Here is a 20,024-nt window from a genome sequence, read left to right on the forward strand (position 1 = left end):
CCTCCCTTCCCCCTCCTTCTCCCTTCCCCCTCCTTCTCCCTTCCCCCCCCCTCCCTTCCCCCTCCTTCTCCCTTCCCCCTCCCTCTCCCTTCCCCCTCCCTCTCCCTTCCCCCTCCCTCTCCCTTCCTTCTCCCTCTCCCTTCCCTCTCCCTCTCCCGAGTAGCTGGGACTACAGGTGTGCACCATCATGCCCGGCTCATTTTTGTATTTAACATTTTTTTTCAAAAAAAAAAAAGCAAACTCCCAAAAAACAAAAACAAACAAAAGGCCAGGTGCGGTCAGCACACCTGTAATCTCAGCTACTCTACTCAGGAGGCTGAGGCAGGAGAGTCGCTTGAGCCCGGGAGGCAGAAGTGACAGTGGGTCGAGATCGTGCCACTGTTCTCTAGCCTGGGCAACAGAGGGAAGCTCCATCTCTAAAAAAAATTTTTTTAAATTAAATAAATAAATGATGAGCAAATGAGGCAAACAAAATGTTAATGGTAGGTAAGTCTGGGTAAAGAGATATATGGGCATTTTTTTTTCTGTATTAGTTTTTGTGAATTTGAAATTACTTCCAAATAAAAAGTTTAAATAACATTGTAAAATAGGGTATTAATTAAATGTTTATGAGACTGTAATTGTTCCCCGGGTACTGTTAGATTCTTAGCAGTAGGATTTGAAAACCACTGCACTATGTTATTTCTAAAGTGTTTGTAGGATATTTTGAGATTAATTTACAGAGTTTGATATGGGGTACACCCATTTCAGTTCTGGGAAGAATTATTTGTAGTCTGTAGAAATAAGAACTTGAGAAATGTCCATGAAGAGTGGAACCAAAGAGTGAGCACCAAAAAAGGATTATTACTTTGACTCAGAGTTTATTGTGGCCCAAATGAAAGAACATCAAGAGTTTGTCACATCCATATCCTGGCAGGGAACAAAAGGAGTAAACAGTAAAGTGAAGAGATTAAAGTGTGATCAGGGTTCAGGGAACCAGTGCCTGGAGAAAGAAGCATCCAGGAACTGACGAGTGGAGCGCCATCGCCTCCCCTAGGTTGAAGGAGCAGGAGAAGGGAGAGAGGTACCAGACTTGGTGAGAGGCGTTGCTCTGGACAAGATGCTTGACAGCACCTGTGGCCTCACCCAGAAGGATGAAGCCCAGCAGGGAGGATGGAGTGGGGAGACATGTCCCACCCTTAGTCATCTCCTCCTGTCCTCCAGTTTCCTGCAGGGCTGCTACTGCATCCAACAGGAAGCCATAGGACAAGGGAGCCCTGTTGCTATGGGACTTCACATCCGCCTCTTGGGGCACAGATCAGGGTGGAGATTGTCTAGAACACAGGAAAGTAGAGAAAAAAACTCTTGGGGAGCTTATGGACAGAGGAGGTGGAAAGGTGGTCAAGATGGAGGGGGAGGAGGCGTGTAGTGCTTGAATATCACCCCTGACCACCCTACTATTCATGTCGTGTATGTGTGTCAGTGAATGGAAAAGCAAAGTTCCCTGACTCTGGTTTGGGAAATCAACAGAATTAATTTGAGTTCAAGATTGATCTTAGTTTGTTTTTTTTTTTTTTTTTAATGAGATGAAGTCTTGCTCTGTCGCCCAGGCTGAAGTGCAATGGCATGATCTTGGCTCACTGCAACATCCGCCTCCCAGGTTCAAGCAGTCCTCACAACTCAGCCTCCTGAGTAGCTGGAACTATAGGCATGTACCACCATGCTGGGCTAATTTTTGTATTTCTAGTAGAGATGGGGTTTCACCATGTTGTCTAGGCTGCTCTTGAACTCCCAACCTCACATACCAGGTGATAAAGAAATAGTAAGATAAATTGATGCCATTTGTGCAGTTTTCTTTGATTAGTGTTTTAGAAACCCTTCTTTTCATTTCTAGCTTTCTGTACCCTCCCTGTGAATAAGTTGAGTATTAAGAGATACAGCCATTCTCATGTTATTAGACCTGTATTAAGAAACGATTTTCGGCTGCTTGCAGCAGCTCACGCCTGTAATCTCAGCACTTTGGGAGGCCAAGATGGGCAGATCACTTGAGGTCAGGAGTTCAAGACTAGCCTGGCCAACATGGTGAAACCCCATCTCTACTAAAAATACAAAAATTAGCCAGGCGTGGTGGCGGGCACCTGTAGCCCTAGCTACTCGGGAGGCTGAGTTGGGAGGATCGCTTGAACCTGGGAGATGTTGGTTGCAGTGAGCTGAGATCGTGCCATCTCCCCACTGCACTCCAGCCTGGGCAACAGAGCAACTCCGTCTCAAAAATAAAAATAAAAAAATAAATAAATAAAGGTTGTTTCAGAAGATACATAGATGTTTTAATGGTCTATGATTTAGGTTGTTTGTAATATTCACTGTTCATATTATTTCTGTCTCTGGGTTTAAAAAAATTACAAAAGTAATATATTCTTATTGTGTAAGAATGAGACATACAGATAACCAAAGTAGCTGTGTGTTTTTATTGGTTCAAAGATTAGCGGAAGGAATGTATAAAGAAGTGAAATAAATTTATGTGACAAATATTTTTGTATTGCCTACTATGTTCCATATAGACATTTGGAGGGTAGGCATAGAAGAAAACGTATGCAAATCCCTGCCTTCAGGGTGCTTTTAGGTAGCAGGCACACAGTGGGCCAAGTTGAAAATGCAAGGTCAGAGTTGTGTTCTAAGGCAGCAGCAATGCTCCCATCTGGCCACAAGGCGGCGGCCTCATACAGAAGAAGGGCACTTGCCACCTCCCCAGGAGCCTGGCGTGGATGGGTGTGGCCTCCCTGACTGACCGGAATTCTGAGATTGCCTACTGTAGAGTCCTAGAGTCGGATGTTTTAACCCTGTCCTTTTGGTGTGTTAACTTACACTAGGGTTGCGTACAGCTGTCTAGAACAAGTGATTATGAAATTACCATAATGGAAGAGAGCCCTTTTGGGTGGTCACAGTTAATTCCCACAGGTTTTTATACATAATAAGGCTTGTAGAGATTTCCTATCTCCTTTACCATGTTTGAGTAATATATAGTTTAATAGTAGAAGCCAAATTTAACAGTTAAATGCAAAGAAAAATTTTAAATCACAGAAATTTCGTTTTAGTTTTTCAGTTTGTTCTTTTTTGTCTATGACTGTAGGTGGTATTTCATATATGATGATTGTAGTGTGTATGTGTATAAATAATGTATTTCCATTTGACATTGTTACAAATAATACAAGTATGTAGTTTTTAAAGCATAGTGCTTGCTAGTTGATTTTCTTGGCCAGGATTAGGATAAAATCAAGAATTCCAGTAAAAGTCATTGTGGCATAATATTTCTTAAAAGAGCAGAAAATGAAACTGTGATTTGAGGCAGAGGATATAGTCCAATGGCACTTTGCTCTATTTCTGAGAAACACTTTTTTTTTTTGAGAGATGGGGTTCTTACCCTGGCTGGTCTCGAACTCCTGGCCTCAAGCGATCCTCCCACCTCGGCTTTCCGAAGTGCTGGAATTACACAGGCGTAAGCCACTGAGCCTGGCCCCTGAGAAACACATTTTATAAGAAGCTTTGCCAGCCAATTGTATACTGTTTAGCTGGTCTGAATATTTACTTTTAGGTTCTAATCTTTCTTCTGGGACAGGGTCTCTAGAAAATTTAGAGACTAGCTTTATTTCTTCCTTCCTTTATTAAAGTTTCCTTTAGGGCTTTGGGGATACACATGTGTTCTAAGCAGTCCCCACAAGTTTCTTATTCGGGCTTCCTCTTGTCCTCTCGGATCCCTAGATTCGAAAGCCCTACCCCTTCTCGTTTGTTTGCACATAATTGAGGAAGTGTCTGTGAGCTTTTTCTCCTCTAGGGTGGAGTAATGTTCCGTTTTCCAGGCGCCTGGCTCTTGGAGGCTTTCTCACTCATCCCAAGTGAGAGTATAAGAATGAGACAGATAAGCAGAGTTGCCTTGTGTTTTTCTCGGTTCAAGGATTAGGAGAGGGAATGTGTAAAGAAGTGAAATTCCTTCATGTGACAAATAATAGGTAGCTGCCTTCCATTACTCTTCATTTTTTTTGCTCTTTCACATTCCTGTGGATGGATTCCCTTGTTTGCTGTTGCTGGTCATGTGTTGCATGTTCATTTTATTTAGTTGGTGATGAGAGACCAGGTTATTGCCCAGAAGTAGTTCTCAAAGTGTGGGGCCCAGACAGGCAGCATGGGTCTTACCTGGGAACTTGTTAGAAATGTAAATTATCAGGCTCACCTCAGGGGTTCCAAATTGGAAACTCTGTGGATGGGACCCAGCCGACACTGTATTATCAGGTCCTCCAGGGATTCTGATGTACACTAAAGTTTGAGAATCACTGTCCTAAAGCATCGCTACTTTAATCAGAGAAGTTAGACCATTAGCTCTTAGCACCCTCAAATCTTGGTATATGTTGGCATAAAAACTGATGATTTCCTAGCTCTTGAGATCAAACACTTAAAACTTTGTATTATGTGTTTAATTTTTTTGAATGTCAGTATTTCTGCAACATAATATTTTAAATTTAAAGTTGATAATGCTTTTGCTTGGTTTATTGACATGGATTTTTTTGGGATTTTTGTTGGTGGTTGTTGACTCATCAACTAAATGAGTGTGGTGGAGAGGAAGTACTATGTAGTTCCCACTCTTTCACTGTAGCATTTTATCTTTTTTATCACTGTTATTTCCCTCCTCCAGTGCCGACTACTGCAGTTGTTCCCATTGAGTCAGTCTGCCAGTGGGTGACACTAGCTTTGTGAATCAGCCTGTGCTGGCGCCGTGCACTCCCTGAGCTGCCTTCTGCTTTTCATGGAGTAGCGACAAGTCTGTGCCATGAGACAGTCGGGCTTCTCAGCTCTGCCTTCAATCCTTTAAATAACACATTTTCTTGAAGCCTTGAGTACTGTCTGGCAGTAAAGCGAAGCCTTAAAAACACAGAACAGAAAACCAAAGTCCTTTGTGCTATGGGCTAAAAACTGAGATGAACTTAGAGAACAAGACTTTTAGAATATTGATTATTCAAGAACAGGTTAGAAGTCAAGAAATGCAGATGTTCTTACCTAAGTAATCAGTGCATGTTTTAATAAGTCAAGACTGGGCAAAATAGGTGCTTAGGAAGAGATTAGTGACTTGAAATATCTTAAGAAATTTTATGTCTCTTTCTCCTAGACCTGGAAAGGAAAGAGCGAGAACTAGAGCAGCTGAAAATGGATTGTGAGCACTTTAAAGCCCGCCTGGAAACCGTGCAGGCCGACAGCATAAGAGACAAGAAGGTACCATGCTTAGGGACAGGCTCTCACCATGCCAGAAAGTGGGATTGGTTTACAGCCTTTCACTTATGATAAGCAGTGGGTCTGAATTTTTTACTCTTAATCCTCAATAAATTGTATTTGTAAATGCATGTGTTCTGAGTGTGTTGGAATGTAGTTGAACAGATGGAGTTTGTAAACATTTAACACGTAGGTTATTCACTTGGTATGTTTTAACTTTTATGTTTAAAAATCTGCCCTACAACATAAAGGCTCATAATTATCTTAGTTCATTTTGTGTTGCTATAACAAAACATCTGAGACTGAGTAACTTATACAGAAAAGAGGTTTGTTTATGTCGAGATTTTGGTGGCTGGAAGGTTCAAGATTGGGCATCTTTTTCTGGTGAGGGCCTCAGGCTGCTTCAAATCATGACAGAAGGGGAGCGGGCTGTGTGACGAGATCACATGATGAGAGAAAGCAAGAGAGAGAAACTGAGGAAGCCAGACTCTTTACCAGCCTGCTCTCAGGGAAACTAATCCATTCCTGTGAGGGCAAGAACTCACTCACCCTCCAGAGAGCACATTAATCGATTCATGAGGAATCCACTCCCATGACCCATACACCTCCCACTAGGCCCCACCTCTCAAGAGTGCCACACTGGGGATCAAATTTCAACATGGTTTGGATGGGGACAAACCACATCCAAACCATAGCAATAAGAATCTTGAGGGAAAAAATGTACATAATATCTTATAGTTGGAGATAGGTGTATTAAATCAGAAGTACATGTAATTAATTTGGGGATTATTATATTTTAGCCAGTTATATTTTATATAAATATTAGATAAACTAATATTTCTTAAAAATTGCTTAACTTTTTGTGTGGCATAACTTCCTTTTCCATACAACTAGAACTATTCCGACACGCTTTATAAAATTTGAAGCCTGTAATCCTAGCACTTTGTGAGGCCAGGGTGGGCAGTTCGCTTGCGGTCAGGAGTTCGAGACCAGCCTGGCCAACATGATCAAACCTGGTCTCTACTAAAAATACAAAAATTAGCCGGGCATAGTAGCAGGTGCCTGTAATCCCAGCTACTTGGGAGGCTGAGGCAGGAGAATTGCCTGAACCCGGGAGGTGGAGGTTGCAGTGAGCCGAAATCGTGCCACTGCACTCCAGCCTGGATGACAAAGTGAGACTCCATCTCAAAAAAAAAAAAAAAAAAAAAAAAAGAAGCCATTCGAGTAAATGCATACTGAGAAGGAGGAAACAGCCATGGTAAAGTAGCTTGAAATCACTAGAGTTTTGTTGCCCTGGAACTTTGACCTTAAAATGTGGGAATATTTCACCCAGCTATTCCCTATGTATAGTTAAAAGTCTTGTTCAGTAGTCCAATTTAATACAGAGGGAAGCTCCTGCAAGGTGAATACAGAGAAGCCCCTGCAAGGTGCCTACAGAGGGAAGCACCTGCAAGGTGAATACAGAGGGAAGCCCCTGCAAGGTGAATACGGAGAAGCCCCTGCAAGGTGAATACAGAGAAGCCCCTGCAAGGTGCCTACAGAGGGAATCCCCTGCAAGGTGAATACAGAGAAGCCCCTGCAAGGTGGATACAGAGGGAGGCCCCTGCAAGGTGAATACAGAGAAGCCCCTGCAAGGTGAATACAGAGGGANCCCTGCAAGGTGGATACAAGAGGGAAGCTCCTGCAAGGTGAACACAGAGGGAAGCCCCTGCAAGGTGAATACAGAGAAGCCCCTGCAAGATGGATACAGATGGAAGCCCCTGCAAGGTGGATACAGATAAGCCCCTGCAAGGTGGATACAGAGGGAAGCCCCTGCAAGGTGAACACAGAGGGAAGCCCCTGCAAGGTAAATACAGAGAAGCCCCTGCAAGGTGAACACAGAGGGAAGCTCCTGCAAGGTGAATACAGAGAAGCCCCTGCAAGGTGAACACAGAGGGAGGCTCCTGCAAGGTGAACACAGAGGGAAGCCCCTGCAAGGTGAACACAGAGAGAAGTCCCTGCAAGGTGAATATAGAGGGAAGCCCTTGCAAGGTGGACACAGAGGGAAGCCCCTGCAAAGTGAACACAGAGGGAAGTTCCTCCAAGGTGAATACAGAGGGAGGCTCCTGCAAGGTTGCTGTAACAAGGCCATTTGTCTTCTAGCAGCTGCCTTATCTGTAGCCTTTGCTATAGTCTCTGTCCAGGCCTGTGCAGATCATAAGGAAGGACTCTAGAAACTTATTTTATTATTTTTATTTTTTTTGAGTCAGGATCTTGCTCTATTGCCAGGCTGGAGTATAGTGGTGCAATAATAGTTGCGGTAGCCTCGACCTCCTGGGCTTAAGCGATCCTCCTCCTTGACCTCCAGAGTGGCTGGGACTGCAGAGATGTGCCATGACACCCAGCTAAATAAATTTAATTAATTAATAAATTTTTATTTTTTACAAGAACAATTCTATTGAAGTATAATTTTTAAAACAATTTAAAAATTTTTTATAGAGATGGGGTCTCACTATGTTGCCCAGGTTGGTCTTGGACTCCTGGGCTCAAGTGATCCTCCTGCTTTGGGCCTCCCAAAGTGCTGGGATTACAGGCATGGGCCACTGCACCTGGCTCTGGAAACTTATTATAGAATTGAGGACCCAGGAAAGAATCCAGGGACTAGATCCTAAGTTAAATTATTGCTAGAAAGTACTTTTTTTTTTTTTTTTTTTGAGACAGAGTCTTGCTCTGTCATCCAGGCTGGAGTGCAGTGGCTCAATCTCAGCTCACTGCAACCTCCACCACCTGGATAGCTGGGATTACAGGCGCATGCCATCACTCCTGGCTAATTTTTGTATCTTTTTAGTAGAGATGAGGTTTCGCCATGTTGGCCAGGCTGGTCTTGAACTCCTGACCTCAGGTGATCTGTCCACCCTGGCCTCCCAAAGTGCTGGGATTACAGGCGTGAGCCACTGTGCCTGGCTGCTAGTAAGTACTTCTGTATGAATGAAAAATCACTAGGAAAAGGCATAAATTATTGAGTTCAATATGTGAGAAAAGGTCAGAAACAAAGTATGGAACCAAAATCATAAAAGTGTGATGTATGAGCAAGCAGCTTCCGAACCCCTAGAGAAAGGCTACTCAAACAAGGAAGACTTTGTTCCTGGCCATGGTGGAGATGTTTCCTCCACAGAGATTTTGTAGGGTCAGTGGAGGAGGTGCACTGGGTCTTGATACCTGCTTATGATGTGAGGAGGCTAGGCCAGGAAAGAGTCCTGGCAGTAGCAATGTTTGGATTCTCGAGGGAAAAGATCCCAGCTTCCTGGTGAAGGCACAACAGTTGCAGAATATTGGCCAGGCGTGGTGGCTCATGCCTGTAATCCCAGCACTTTGGGAGGCCGAGGTAGGCGAATCAGAAGGTCAGGAGATCGAGACCATCTTGGCTAACACAGTGAAACCCCGTCTCTACAAAAAAAAAAAAATTATATATATATATATATAAAAAAATATATATATACATAAAAATATATATATACACACACACACCCCCCCACACACACACCCACACCCACCAAAAAAAAAATTAGCCAGGCGTGGTGGTGGGCGCCTCTAGTCCCAGCTACTCGGGAGGCTGAGGCAGGAGAATGGCGTGAACCCGGAAGGCAGAGCTTACAGTGAGCCAAGAAACTTTTAAAAGAAAAATTGTGGTTAAGCTAAAATAAGAAATGAACTACAGAAAGATATTGAAGAAATCTTGGGAGTTTTGTGCTTGATAAACTTGTTATGTATGGGTATTCCATTAAACAGGAAAATATATCAGGGTTTGATTATTGTTTCTTTAAAGCAGGATTATTGAGGTATATTTTGTACAACAACATTTTTTCCATTGTAATTGTATATATTGTAATTGTATAGTTTGATAGTTTTTAGTAAATTTATATGACTTTTTTTTGGTTAAAAATTTTTGGTCCAATCCCACTGGAAACAAAATAAATTTTTGTATATACTTACAGATTCACTAGAAGTTGCAAAAAGTCCAGGGAAGTTACCTATACCCTTCACCCAGTTTCCCCTAGTGGTGACATCTTGCATAACTGTAATAGAAGATAAAAACTAGGAAATTGGAATTGGTACAATAACAGAGCTTTCAAGTTTCACTAGTTTTCACCTGCACTTCTTTGTATTTCATCATTCCTGTATGTACTCATTTGTGTGTGTACATATGTACATAATTCTGTGCAATTTTATGACATTTGTAGATTCATGTAGCTACCACCACACTCACAGAACTGTTCCATCACCATAAGGCTCCTTGGTGCTACCCCTTTATGGCCACATCCACCCCATTCCCTCTGCGTAGCCCCTGGCAATCACTAATACATTTTCCATCTCTCTAATTTTGTTATCTCAAGAATGTCATAACGTGGAATAACCTTTTGAGATTGACTTTTCCTTGAGACAGGGTCTCACTGTGTTACTCAGGCAGTGACATGCAGTGGCAGGATCATGGCTTGCTGCATCCTCAACCTCTTGGGCCCAAGCAATCCTCCCGTGTCAGCCTCCCAAGTAGCTAGGTCCACAGGCACATGCCACCATGTCCAGCTAATTTTTAATTTTTTTGTGGAGACAGGTTCGCTATGTTGCTGAGGCTTGTCTTGAACCCCTGGGCTCAATTGATCCTTTGGCCTTGTCCTCCCAAAGTGCTGAGATTACAGGCATGAGCCACGGGTGTCTGGCAGAGACTGACTTTCACTCAGATACATCCAAGTTGCATGTATTGTTAGTTTCTTTCTTTTTATTGCCTCATATTCCATGGTATGTATATGTTGCGATTTGTTTGCAATATGTTGCAATTCCTCCACTGAAAGAAGTTTGAATAGTTTCTACGTTGTTTTTTTTTCTACTACTGATAAAGACACTAGTAACATCCATGTATAGGTTTTTGCATGAATGTGTGTCTTTATTTTTGTGTGATAAATGCCTGAGAGTACAGTTACTGGGTTGTATGGTAAGTGCACATTTAGTTTTGAAAGAAATTGCCAAATTGTTTTCCTGAGTGGCCGTACCATTTTATATTCTCACCAAAAATATATAAGTGATTCACTTTCTTCATGTCCTAACCAGCATTTGGTGTTATCTCTATTTTGAATCTTAGTCATTTTGATAGGTGTGTTTTGGTTTTAATTTGCATTTCCCTAATAGCTAATTATGTTGAACATCATTTCGTGCATTTATTTTCTGTCTGTGTATTCTTTTTTATGAAATGTTTTTTTCATGTCTTTTATCCATGTTCTAATTGGATTTTTTCCCTTTTCGCTTTTTTTGCGTTTGAGCTCTTGATATATTCTAGACACAAGTCCTTTGCTGAATACATGTTTTGCAAGTCTTTTCTCCCAGTCTGTAGCTGCTCTTTTCATCTTCACAGCTTCTTTCAAAAAGCAAATGTTTTACATTTTGATGAAGTCCAATTTACTGATTTCTCCTTTTTATAGACTATTTTCTTGTTGTTATATCTAAGAATTTTTCACATAGCTCTAGGTCCCCACAATTTTCTCCTGTTCTTTTTTCTTAATAGTTTTATAGTTTTACATTTTGCATTTAAGTCTATGATTTATTTTGAGTTAATTTTTGTAGAAAGTATGAGGGTTAAGTTCAGGTTAATATTTTCTTCTTTGGCTTATCATTGTCCAGTTGCTTCAGCACTATTGCTCAAAAAGACTCTCCTTCGTTGAATTGCTTTGGCACCTTTGTCAAAATTCAGTCATACCTACTGACCTGGGTCTGTTGTGGGTTCTCTACTCAGGTGCTTTGATCTGTTCCTCCACCAATGATACATTGTTTTGATTACTGTAGCGACATAGTAAGCCTTAACACTGGATAAAATGATTCTTCCCATTTCATTCCTCTGTTTCAGAGTTGCCTTAACTATTCTAGCTCCTTTGCTTTTCCACATACATTTTAGAGTAATCTTGTTTGTGTCTACAAAAGTCTTGCTGGAATTTTAATAGAAATTGTGGTGTATTTGTAGATCAGTTTGTAGAGAATTGATATCTTTACTATGTTGAATCTTCCAATTCATAAACATAGCATGTCTCTCCTTTTCTTTAAGTTGTCTTTAATTTCTTTCATCAGCAGTTTATAATTATTTTCAGCATCTAGATTTGTGTTAGATTTTTACCTATTTTCAGCATAAACATTTGTATTAGATTTTTACCTAAGTATTTAATTTTATTTGGAGTAACTGTAAATGGTATTGTGTTTTTAATTTTGGTTTCCATTTTTTAGTTAGTACATAGAAATGTGATTGCTTTTTGTTTGTTTATCTTGTCCCCCAGGCTGCAGTGCAGTGGTGTGATCTCGGCTCACTACAACCTCCACCTCTCAGGTTCAGGCAATTCTCCTGCCTCAGCCTCTTGAGTAGCTGGAGTTACAGGTGCACGCCTCCATGCCCGGGTAATTTTTGCGTTTTTAGTACAGACACGATTTCACCATGTTGGCCAGGCTGGTCTTGAACTCCTGACCTCCAGTGATCCGCCCGCCTTGGCCTCTCAGAGTGCTGGGATTACAGGCGTGAGCCACCGCGCCCAGCCCCTGTGGTCTTTTTGAACTCATTTAATGACTTCTAGGAGTTCTTTTATAGATTTCTTGAGATTTTCTTTTTTTTTTTTTTTTTTTTGAGACGGAGTCTCGCTCTGTCACCCAGGCTGGAGTGCAGTGGCCGGATCTCAGCTCACTGCAAGCTCCACCTCCCGGGTTCACGCCATTCTCCTGCCTCAGCCTCCCGAGTAGCTGGGACTACAGGCGCCCGCCACCTCGCCCGGCTAAGTTTTTGTATTTTTAGTAGAGACGGGGTTTCACTGTGTTAGCCAGGATGGTCTCGATCTCCTGACCTCGTGATCCGCCCGTCTTGGCCTCCCAAAGTGCTGGGATTACAGGCTTGAGCCACCGCGCCCGGCCGATTTCTTGAGATTTTCTACATGGACAGTCATGTCATCTACAAATAGGGGCTGTTCTAGTTCGTCATTCTGCTTTGTATACCTTTTATTTCTTCCTCTTGCCTTCTTGCATGGCCAGAACTTCCAGCACTATAGCACTGTGCTGAATAAGAGTGGTGAGAGTAGATGTCTTTGCCTTATTCCTGATCTCAGGGGAAAGTATTCAGTCTTTCAGCATTAATTATGATTTTAGCTGTAGGTTTTTGCAGATGCATTTATAAAATTGAGAAAGTCGGCCGGGCGCGGTGGCTCAAGCCTGTAATCCCAGCACTTTGGGAGGCCGAGACGGGCGGATCACGAGGTCAGGAGATCGAGACCATCCTGGCTAACATGGTGAAACCCCATCTCTACAAAAAAATACAAAAAACTAGCCGGGCGAGGTCACAGGCGTCTGTAGTCCCAGCTACTCGGGAGGCTGAGGCAGGAGAATGGCGTAAACCCGGGAGACGGAGCTTGCAGTGAGCTGAGATCCAGCCACTGCACTCCAGCCTGGGCGACAGAGCGAGATTCTGTCTGAAAAAAACAAACAAACAAACCAAAAAAATTGAGAAAGTTCCCCTCTATTCCTAGTTTGCTGAGTTCCTTTTTTCTTTTTTTTTTCTTTTTCCCCAGAGACAGGGCCTCACTCTGCAGCCCAGGCTGGAGTGCAGTAGTGTGATCATTGCTCACTGCAGCCTTGAACTCCTGAGCTCATAGGATCCAATTGCCTGAACCTCCTGAGTCTATAGGCATATGCCACCATGGCCAGCTAATTTTTTTTTTTTTTTTTTTTTTTTTGAGTTTTTGTAGAGATAGGGTCTTTCTGTGTTGCCAAGGCTGGTCTCTACCTCCTCTCTCTTGTCAAGTGAACCTCCCACCTTGGTTCCTTAAAGTGCTGGGATTACAGTCATGAGCCACTGGTCCTGACTGAGAATTTTTTTTTTTTTTTTTTTTTTTTTAAATCATGAGTGATTGTTGGATTTTGTCCAATAAACTTCTAGAACATTTCCATCACATATCTGTTGCAGTTAGTCCCTGCTCTCTTGCACAGCCCCAGGCAAACACTGATCCACTTTCTGTCTCTTTAGATTTGCCTTTTCTGAATATTTTGTAGGAACAGAATTATATAATATGTAGTCTTTTGCGTCTGGCATACTGTTCTGAAGGTTTATTCGTGTTACAGCATACATCATTTATTCTTTTTTATTGCAGAACAAGATTCCATTGGATAGATGTATCACATTTTCTTCATCCATTCACCAGTTGATGGGCGTTTAGATTGTTTGCAGTTTTCTTTTTTTCTTTTCTTTTTCTTTTTTATTTTATAGATATAGGATTTCGCCATGTTGGCCAGGCTGGTCTCGAACTCCTGGCCCCAAGTGATCTGCTCGCCTTGGCCTTCCAAAGTGCTGGGATTACAGGTGTGAGCCACCTTGCCTGGCCTGTTCCAGTTTTTGACTGTTATGAATAATGCCACTACAAACATTTGTGTACAAGTTTTTCTGTGGTCATATGTTTTCATTTTTCTTTTCTTTCTTTCTTTCTTTTTTTTTTTTTTTTTTGAGACAGGATTTCACTTGGTCACCCAGGCTGGAGTGCAGTGGTGTGATCTCTACTCACTGCAGCCTCCATCTCCCAGGTTCAAGCAATTCTTGTGCCTCAGCCTCCTGAGTAGCTGGGATTACAGGCGCGCGCCACCATGCCCAGCTAATTTTTGTATTTTTAGTAGAGATGGGGTTTCACCATGTTTGTCAGGCTAGTCTTGAGCTCCTGACCTCAAGCAATACACCTACCTCCACCTCCCAGAATGCTAGGATTACAGGTGTGAGCCACCACATCCGGCCCTGTGATTCATTTTGAATTAACTTTTTTTTGCATATGAATATTCAGTTGTTTTAGCATCAGTTGTTGAAAAGACTATCCTTTTTCCATTGAATTGCATTGGCACCTTTGTTAAAATCAATTTTTTCAGTGTTTCACTGATCTATACGTCCATCTTTATACCAATGCCACACTGGTTCTATTTTGGTAGTTTTATAATTAGTTTGGTTTTTCCTTTAAATCAGGCACTGTTAGTCTTCTAACATTGTTCTTCTTCTTCAGACAATTTTTTAGATATTCTGAGTCTTTTGCATTTCCATAGAAATTTTAGAATCAGATTATCACTTTGTACAGAAGTCGGCTGAGATTTTGATAGGGATAGTGTTGATCGGTTTGGGAAGAATTGACATCCTACCAATTTTTGAACATGGTATATCTATTTAGCTCTTCTTTACTTTCTCTCAGTAATGCTGTGTAGTTTTCATTGTACAGGTCTTGTACTTTAAAAAATTATTCTTATTTTTGATGTTACTGGGAATGCTATGATTTTGAGTTTTTTTTTGTTTTTTGTTTTTTTATATATATTATTGTACTATGAGTGGAACCCTGCATTGGGGAATATCCTCCTTCACCTACCAAATGTGACTGTAGTGAGGAAAGTCCTGCCTGGTTATTCTCAGTAGTCTTTTTGTGGTCGTGCAGAAGAACCACCATACCCTGACTAATTGAGATGCAGACTGCTTAAGTTGTGAGAAAAGCTAGAATTCCAAAAAGAAGTGCTGTGACATAGTTTTCTTGATGTGTCACCATGATTTGTGTTCAGCTACATACACTGGAAGGATGAATCTAGGAGTCCAGATTGTTGTTATAATGAAGACATTAAAAACTCAGAGTTGACAGGTCACATGATGCAGTATTAGCATGTGCCAGAGGTTCAGTGGCTGTTTTTTTCTTAAATACATGTGTGTATATATGTATGAATGTGTATGAATCTCTGTGTGCCAAATGCATTGTCTCCAGGTAACTATGAGCGGGCCACCCTAATCCAAGTTATGAGGTCAACAGTATTGATTTGTGGCCCCAAAGCTCTCTTTTTCCTCCAGGGGGTGAAAAGCCCCCTCTATTTTGTCTTGTATTCATCTCTGTAAAAGAAAATCTACAACATTTAATATAATTTAACTTTGTGGTTTATGTAACTCATTACATTTGGTATACATGAATTTGACTAGGGTTTTGTATTTTTCAGTTTTTGTCTTATTAAATCAGGAAATGCTATCACTTTTTGAGGGAATTTTAGGTACCTGGTGCTGGTGGTTGGAGAGGACAGAAAGCCCCACATCACTCCAGTAGTGCACTCAAGGTGAATCCTCCAAGTGTGCTTGTGTTGTTCAGGAGGGCCATCAGGATGGCCATTCCTTGTGTTTCCCCTGTGAAGAGATCCATGGCGGAGACTTACCCAGCTACAGGTCACCTCAGACACTGCTGGTGGGAGAGTAGGAAACTCTTCCTAGCCTCCATCTTCTTGTTAGACTGGCACTGGCTTGCTGCACCAGGGCATGAATAGGACTCCCAGCCTTCACAATTCTTTTTGCCCCTCCTCCCATCTTTCCTACCTGGTCTTAGGTTTTAGGTTTTCTTTCCCTGTTTAGCTTCACAGATTGTATTTTATATTTACTGGCACTTGTGGCAACATTCTCATGAGGACTTAAGGATATGTTTATATAGAATGAGTTTTTCTAAAGTACTTTTTTTACAAATCCTGATGTCCAAGTGCCTTTTATTTGGCGTCTGCCTCTGGCAGATGGTGTTTTTTCAGTGGAGTGAGCCATTTGGAGGAGGCAGTCTCCTGTCTTAGAAATGTTGCTCTCTGGGTAAACTGCTTTGTGAGGTTTTTTGTTCAGAAGCCTCGGTTGGTGCTGGTTCTGAGTATAGTCACTTGGGGCTTGAGATATTTCATGTAGTTACTTAAAGCAGATGAATTCAGCTCTGTGGGTTTATCAACCATAATATAGTAGTATGTTCTTTCCTCAGATATTTCTCACATGTTTTTGCCTTTGAAATTTCTTCTGTAGATATAGATTATGGCTCTCTTAGGACTGGCTTTCATTTGCAACTATTTTCTATAATTATACATGCATTTCTTTAATAAATACCTTTGTGAAAGAGGAAATGTAATAAAGATATGTCACGGTTGAATGCTATTATTTATTTTTCGATTTTGTTTTGCTTTCAGGAGAAACTGGCTCTTCGACAGCAGCTGAATGAAGCGAAGCAGCAACTTCTGCAGCAGGCAGAGTATTGTACAGAAATGGGAGCAGCAGCTTGTACCCTCTTGTGGGGCGTCTCCAGCAGCGAGGAAGTCGTCAAGGCCATTTTGGGAGGAGTAAGTATGGTCAGTGGGCTCTCTAGATATTGTTGATTAATGCTTGTATAACTTAGAGCATATAGCTTATTAAGGCATTTAAAGACTAAGTCCCTATCTTTCCATTTTCTTTTGTTCGTTCATCAGCTAGTTATTGAATACCTATCGTATGTGGTTCATTGTAACCTGATGCAAAGTGAATGAAATAAGCTCCCTTCTCTCCAGGAGACCTTGTGGTATATGTGGACATATTACCACTTCAGTATTAATACTTTATATGTGTTTAACAAGATCAAAAGTGCTTTTATATATATTATCTCATGGTTAATATAGTATTTAATTTATTGAATGTATGTTCTCTAACATATATACATGTATGTAGATGTGTGTGTTTGTACACACACACGTACATATAGATGCAGTTGAACCTTGAGCAACGTGGAGGTTAGGGGCGCTGACCTCCTGTGCAGTCGAAAACCACATAGAACTTTTGACTCTACGGTTGGCTGGAAGCCTTACTGATAACATAAATAGTTGATTAACACATTTTTTGTATGTTAGATCATCATAAAGATCTTCACCCTCATCATCTTCAAATTGAGTAGATTGAAGAGGAGGAGGAAGAGTTGTTGGGTTGGCCTTGCTGTCTAAGGGGTGGTAGAGGTGGAGGAGGTGGAAGGGGAGGCTGGAGTAGCAGACACACTCAGTGTAACTTTTACTGAAGAAAATTCTTGTGTAAGTGGACCTGTGCAGTTCAAACCCTTGTTTTCAAGGTTCAACTCTCTGTGTGTGTGTGTGTGAGAGACCGTGTGTGTGAGACTGTGTGTGTGAGCGTGTGTGTGTGTGAGTGTGTGTGTGTGAGACACCGTGTGTGTGGTAGCGTGTGTGTGAGAGACTGGAAGCCCGTGTGTGTGTGACCATGTATGAGGGTGTGTGCGTGAGCTTGTGTGTATGTGAATGTGTGTGTGTGGGTGTGTTTGTGGGAACGTGTGTGTGAGAGGGCGTGTGTGTGTGGAGCGTGTATGTGTGTGAGGAGTGTGTGTGTGAGCGTGTGTGTGTGTGAGCGTGTGTCTGTGTGGGAGCGTGTGTCTGTGTGGGAGCATGTGTGGGAGCACCTGTGTGTGTGTGTGTGGGGGAGCACGTGTGTGTGTGGGGAGCGTGTGTGTGGCCGTGTGTGTGTGTCCGTGTGTGTGGGAGCATGTGTGTGGGAGTGTGTGGGCGTGTGTGTGTGGGAGCGTGTATGTGTGGGAGCATGTGTGGGGGGGAGCGTATGTGTGTTTGTGTATGTGGGAGCATATGTATGTGTGGGAGTGTGTGTGTGTGTGTGAGCATGTGTGGGTGGGTGGTAGTGTGTCGGGGAGCGTGTGTGTGGGTGCGTGTCTGTGGGGGGGAGCCTGTGTGTGTGTGAGCATGCGCACGCACATGTATGCATGCGAGCGGGTGTTTATCAGGGAACTTCACGGAAGGGGATATATTTGAAATGGGCCTTGATGAATAGGTGGAAATGGCAGAAAGTGGGTGGGTTTGTTTTAGGACAGTGAGTACATCAGTTGACACAGTGGAGAGTTAATGTAGTAGAGTAGTGGGGAGATAAAGCTTAGACGTAGGTTGGGATGTGACTTTGGGACTTTGAATACCGGGTTGATGATTCATCCTGTAGGTGGTAAGACTGGATTTTCCCTAAGGGTTTTTCAGTAAAAGAGTGATAGGATAAGAGCAGAATTTTAGGAAGATTCATCTGACAGTGAGTGAGGATGGATTAGGAGGTGGGGTTGTGGCACATCGGGTCTAGACAGGATGACTGATGAGGTGGTCATTCTGGCTGGTCTGGCTGGAGTAAGCTCGGCCCTCTGCAGGGGAGATGGGAAAGAAGGAACATGTATGAGAGCCATGGCAGTTGAGGCAGATGTGATGGCCGGGCAGAGTGTGTACCTGGAGGGGACAAGAGGAGCCAAAAAAGATTGGTGTTTGACTCTGGGAGCATGGCGTGATCATGACTGGAAATGAAGGTGAAGGGGGGATGTGTGGCAGGAAACCAGTGGGAAATTACTTACTACTAATAGAAATAACAGTTGTGTTTGACTTTAGGTGGAAAGACTAAATGTGTTTTTAAAAGTTTGTTGAGCTTTATTAGGTTTAATTTACATACTGTAAGACTATAAATACACAATTTAGTGGTTTTTAGCAAATTTCTAGAGTTGCATTAACCATCACCACAACCCAGTTTTAGATTATTTGATCATCCATGAAGTTTTCTTGTATCATTTGTAAATGCAAATATTTCCATTTTTTTAACTGGGTTAAAATGTGCATTGGTTTTAAAATTCTTCTTCAGAACTCTAGCACCCCAAAGGAAGTATCACAAAGGTTCAAACCTGGAAATGCTTTTTGCCAAGTGATGAAGATTTAAACTACCAGAGGAGCTAGTCTTTATCTCTTTTACATGTTTCCATTAAGATTTTGTTTTTGAAAAAAATTATGCTAAAGGTTTGAAGACCTCTGGTTTAATGCTCAGAACAAATAGACAGCATGTTTTTCTAGTATATTTTTAATTACATTTTGAGTGAATTCTTCCCATTTTCTTTCATCATCATGTACGTTTGTCCTGTTTCATGTATCTGCATATGAAGAGCCCACCAATCTTCAGGGTAGTTTTTGTTGCTCCTGCATGCCTCAAGCTGCTTTCTCTGTTCTTTTATTTTTATTTATTTATTTATTTATTTATTTATTTATTTGAGACGGAGTCTCGCTCTGTCGCCCAGGCTGGAGTGCAGTGGCCGGATCTCAGCTCACTGCAAGCTCCGCCTCCCGGGTTCACGCCATTCTCCTGCCTCAGGCTCCCGAGTAGCTGGGACTACAGGCACCCGCCACCACGCCTGGCTAATTTTTTGTATTTTTAGTAGAGACGGGGTTTCATCGTGTTAGCCAGGATGGTCTCGATCTCCTGACCTCGTGATCCACCCGTCTCGGCCTCCCAAAGTGCTGGGATTACAGGCTTGAGCCACCGCGCCTGGCCTCTCTGTTCTTTTAATGGGAACTTTTAATGAGGGAATAGATTTTATAATATTCTGTAATTAAAACTAGAATCTTCTGTATCCTGAACTTTTAAAATGTTTTCACACTGTGTCTGTAAAAGGATATGACACTTTGATTTCCAAACTTTCAGGATAAAGCTTTGAAGTTTTTCAGCATCACTGGTCAAACAATGGAGAGTTTTGTGAAGTCACTGGATGGTGATATCAAGGAGCTTGATTCGGATGAAAATCAGTTTGTTTTTGCTCTGGCTGGAATTGTAACAAGTAAGTGCAAGCATACCTTAGAGATATTGCATGTTTGGTTCCAGACCACTGCAATAAAGGAAATACTGCAATAACAAACGAGTTATATGAATTGTTTTGCTTTCCCAGTGTATATACAAATTATGTTTATACTGTAGTCTGTTATATGTGCAATAGCATTATGTCTAATAAACAATGTACAAACTTTAATTAGAAAATTCTTTATTGCTGAAAATGCTAATGATCATCTGAGCCTTCAGCGAGTTACAAGTTTTTGCTGGTAGAGGGTCTTGCCGTGATATTGGTGACTGCTAACTGATCAAGGTGGTAGTTACTGAAGGTTGGCTGTGGAAATTTCTTTTTTTTTTTTTTTTTTTTTTTTTTTTTTTT

At 41.8% G+C, this 20,024-nt stretch overlaps 1 protein-coding gene across 1 annotated transcript in view; it reads left to right on the forward strand.

The window, feature by feature from the left end:
* The window catches only part of HSF2BP (heat shock transcription factor 2 binding protein), a 115,722-nt gene that overhangs the window by 7,208 nt on the left and 88,490 nt on the right, over window positions 1–20,024 (forward strand). Inside the window, exons 4-6 of the mRNA XM_025380096.1 lie at window positions 5,138–5,241; window positions 16,228–16,377; window positions 19,523–19,655. Coding sequence (XP_025235881.1) covers window positions 5,138–5,241; window positions 16,228–16,377; window positions 19,523–19,655 — 387 coding nt within the window. The remainder of the gene's footprint in view (window positions 1–5,137; window positions 5,242–16,227; window positions 16,378–19,522; window positions 19,656–20,024) is intronic.

The sequence above is a fragment of the Theropithecus gelada genome, chromosome 3 (assembly GCF_003255815.1).
Source record: "Theropithecus gelada isolate Dixy chromosome 3, Tgel_1.0, whole genome shotgun sequence".
Lineage (NCBI taxonomy): Eukaryota > Metazoa > Chordata > Mammalia > Primates > Cercopithecidae > Theropithecus > Theropithecus gelada.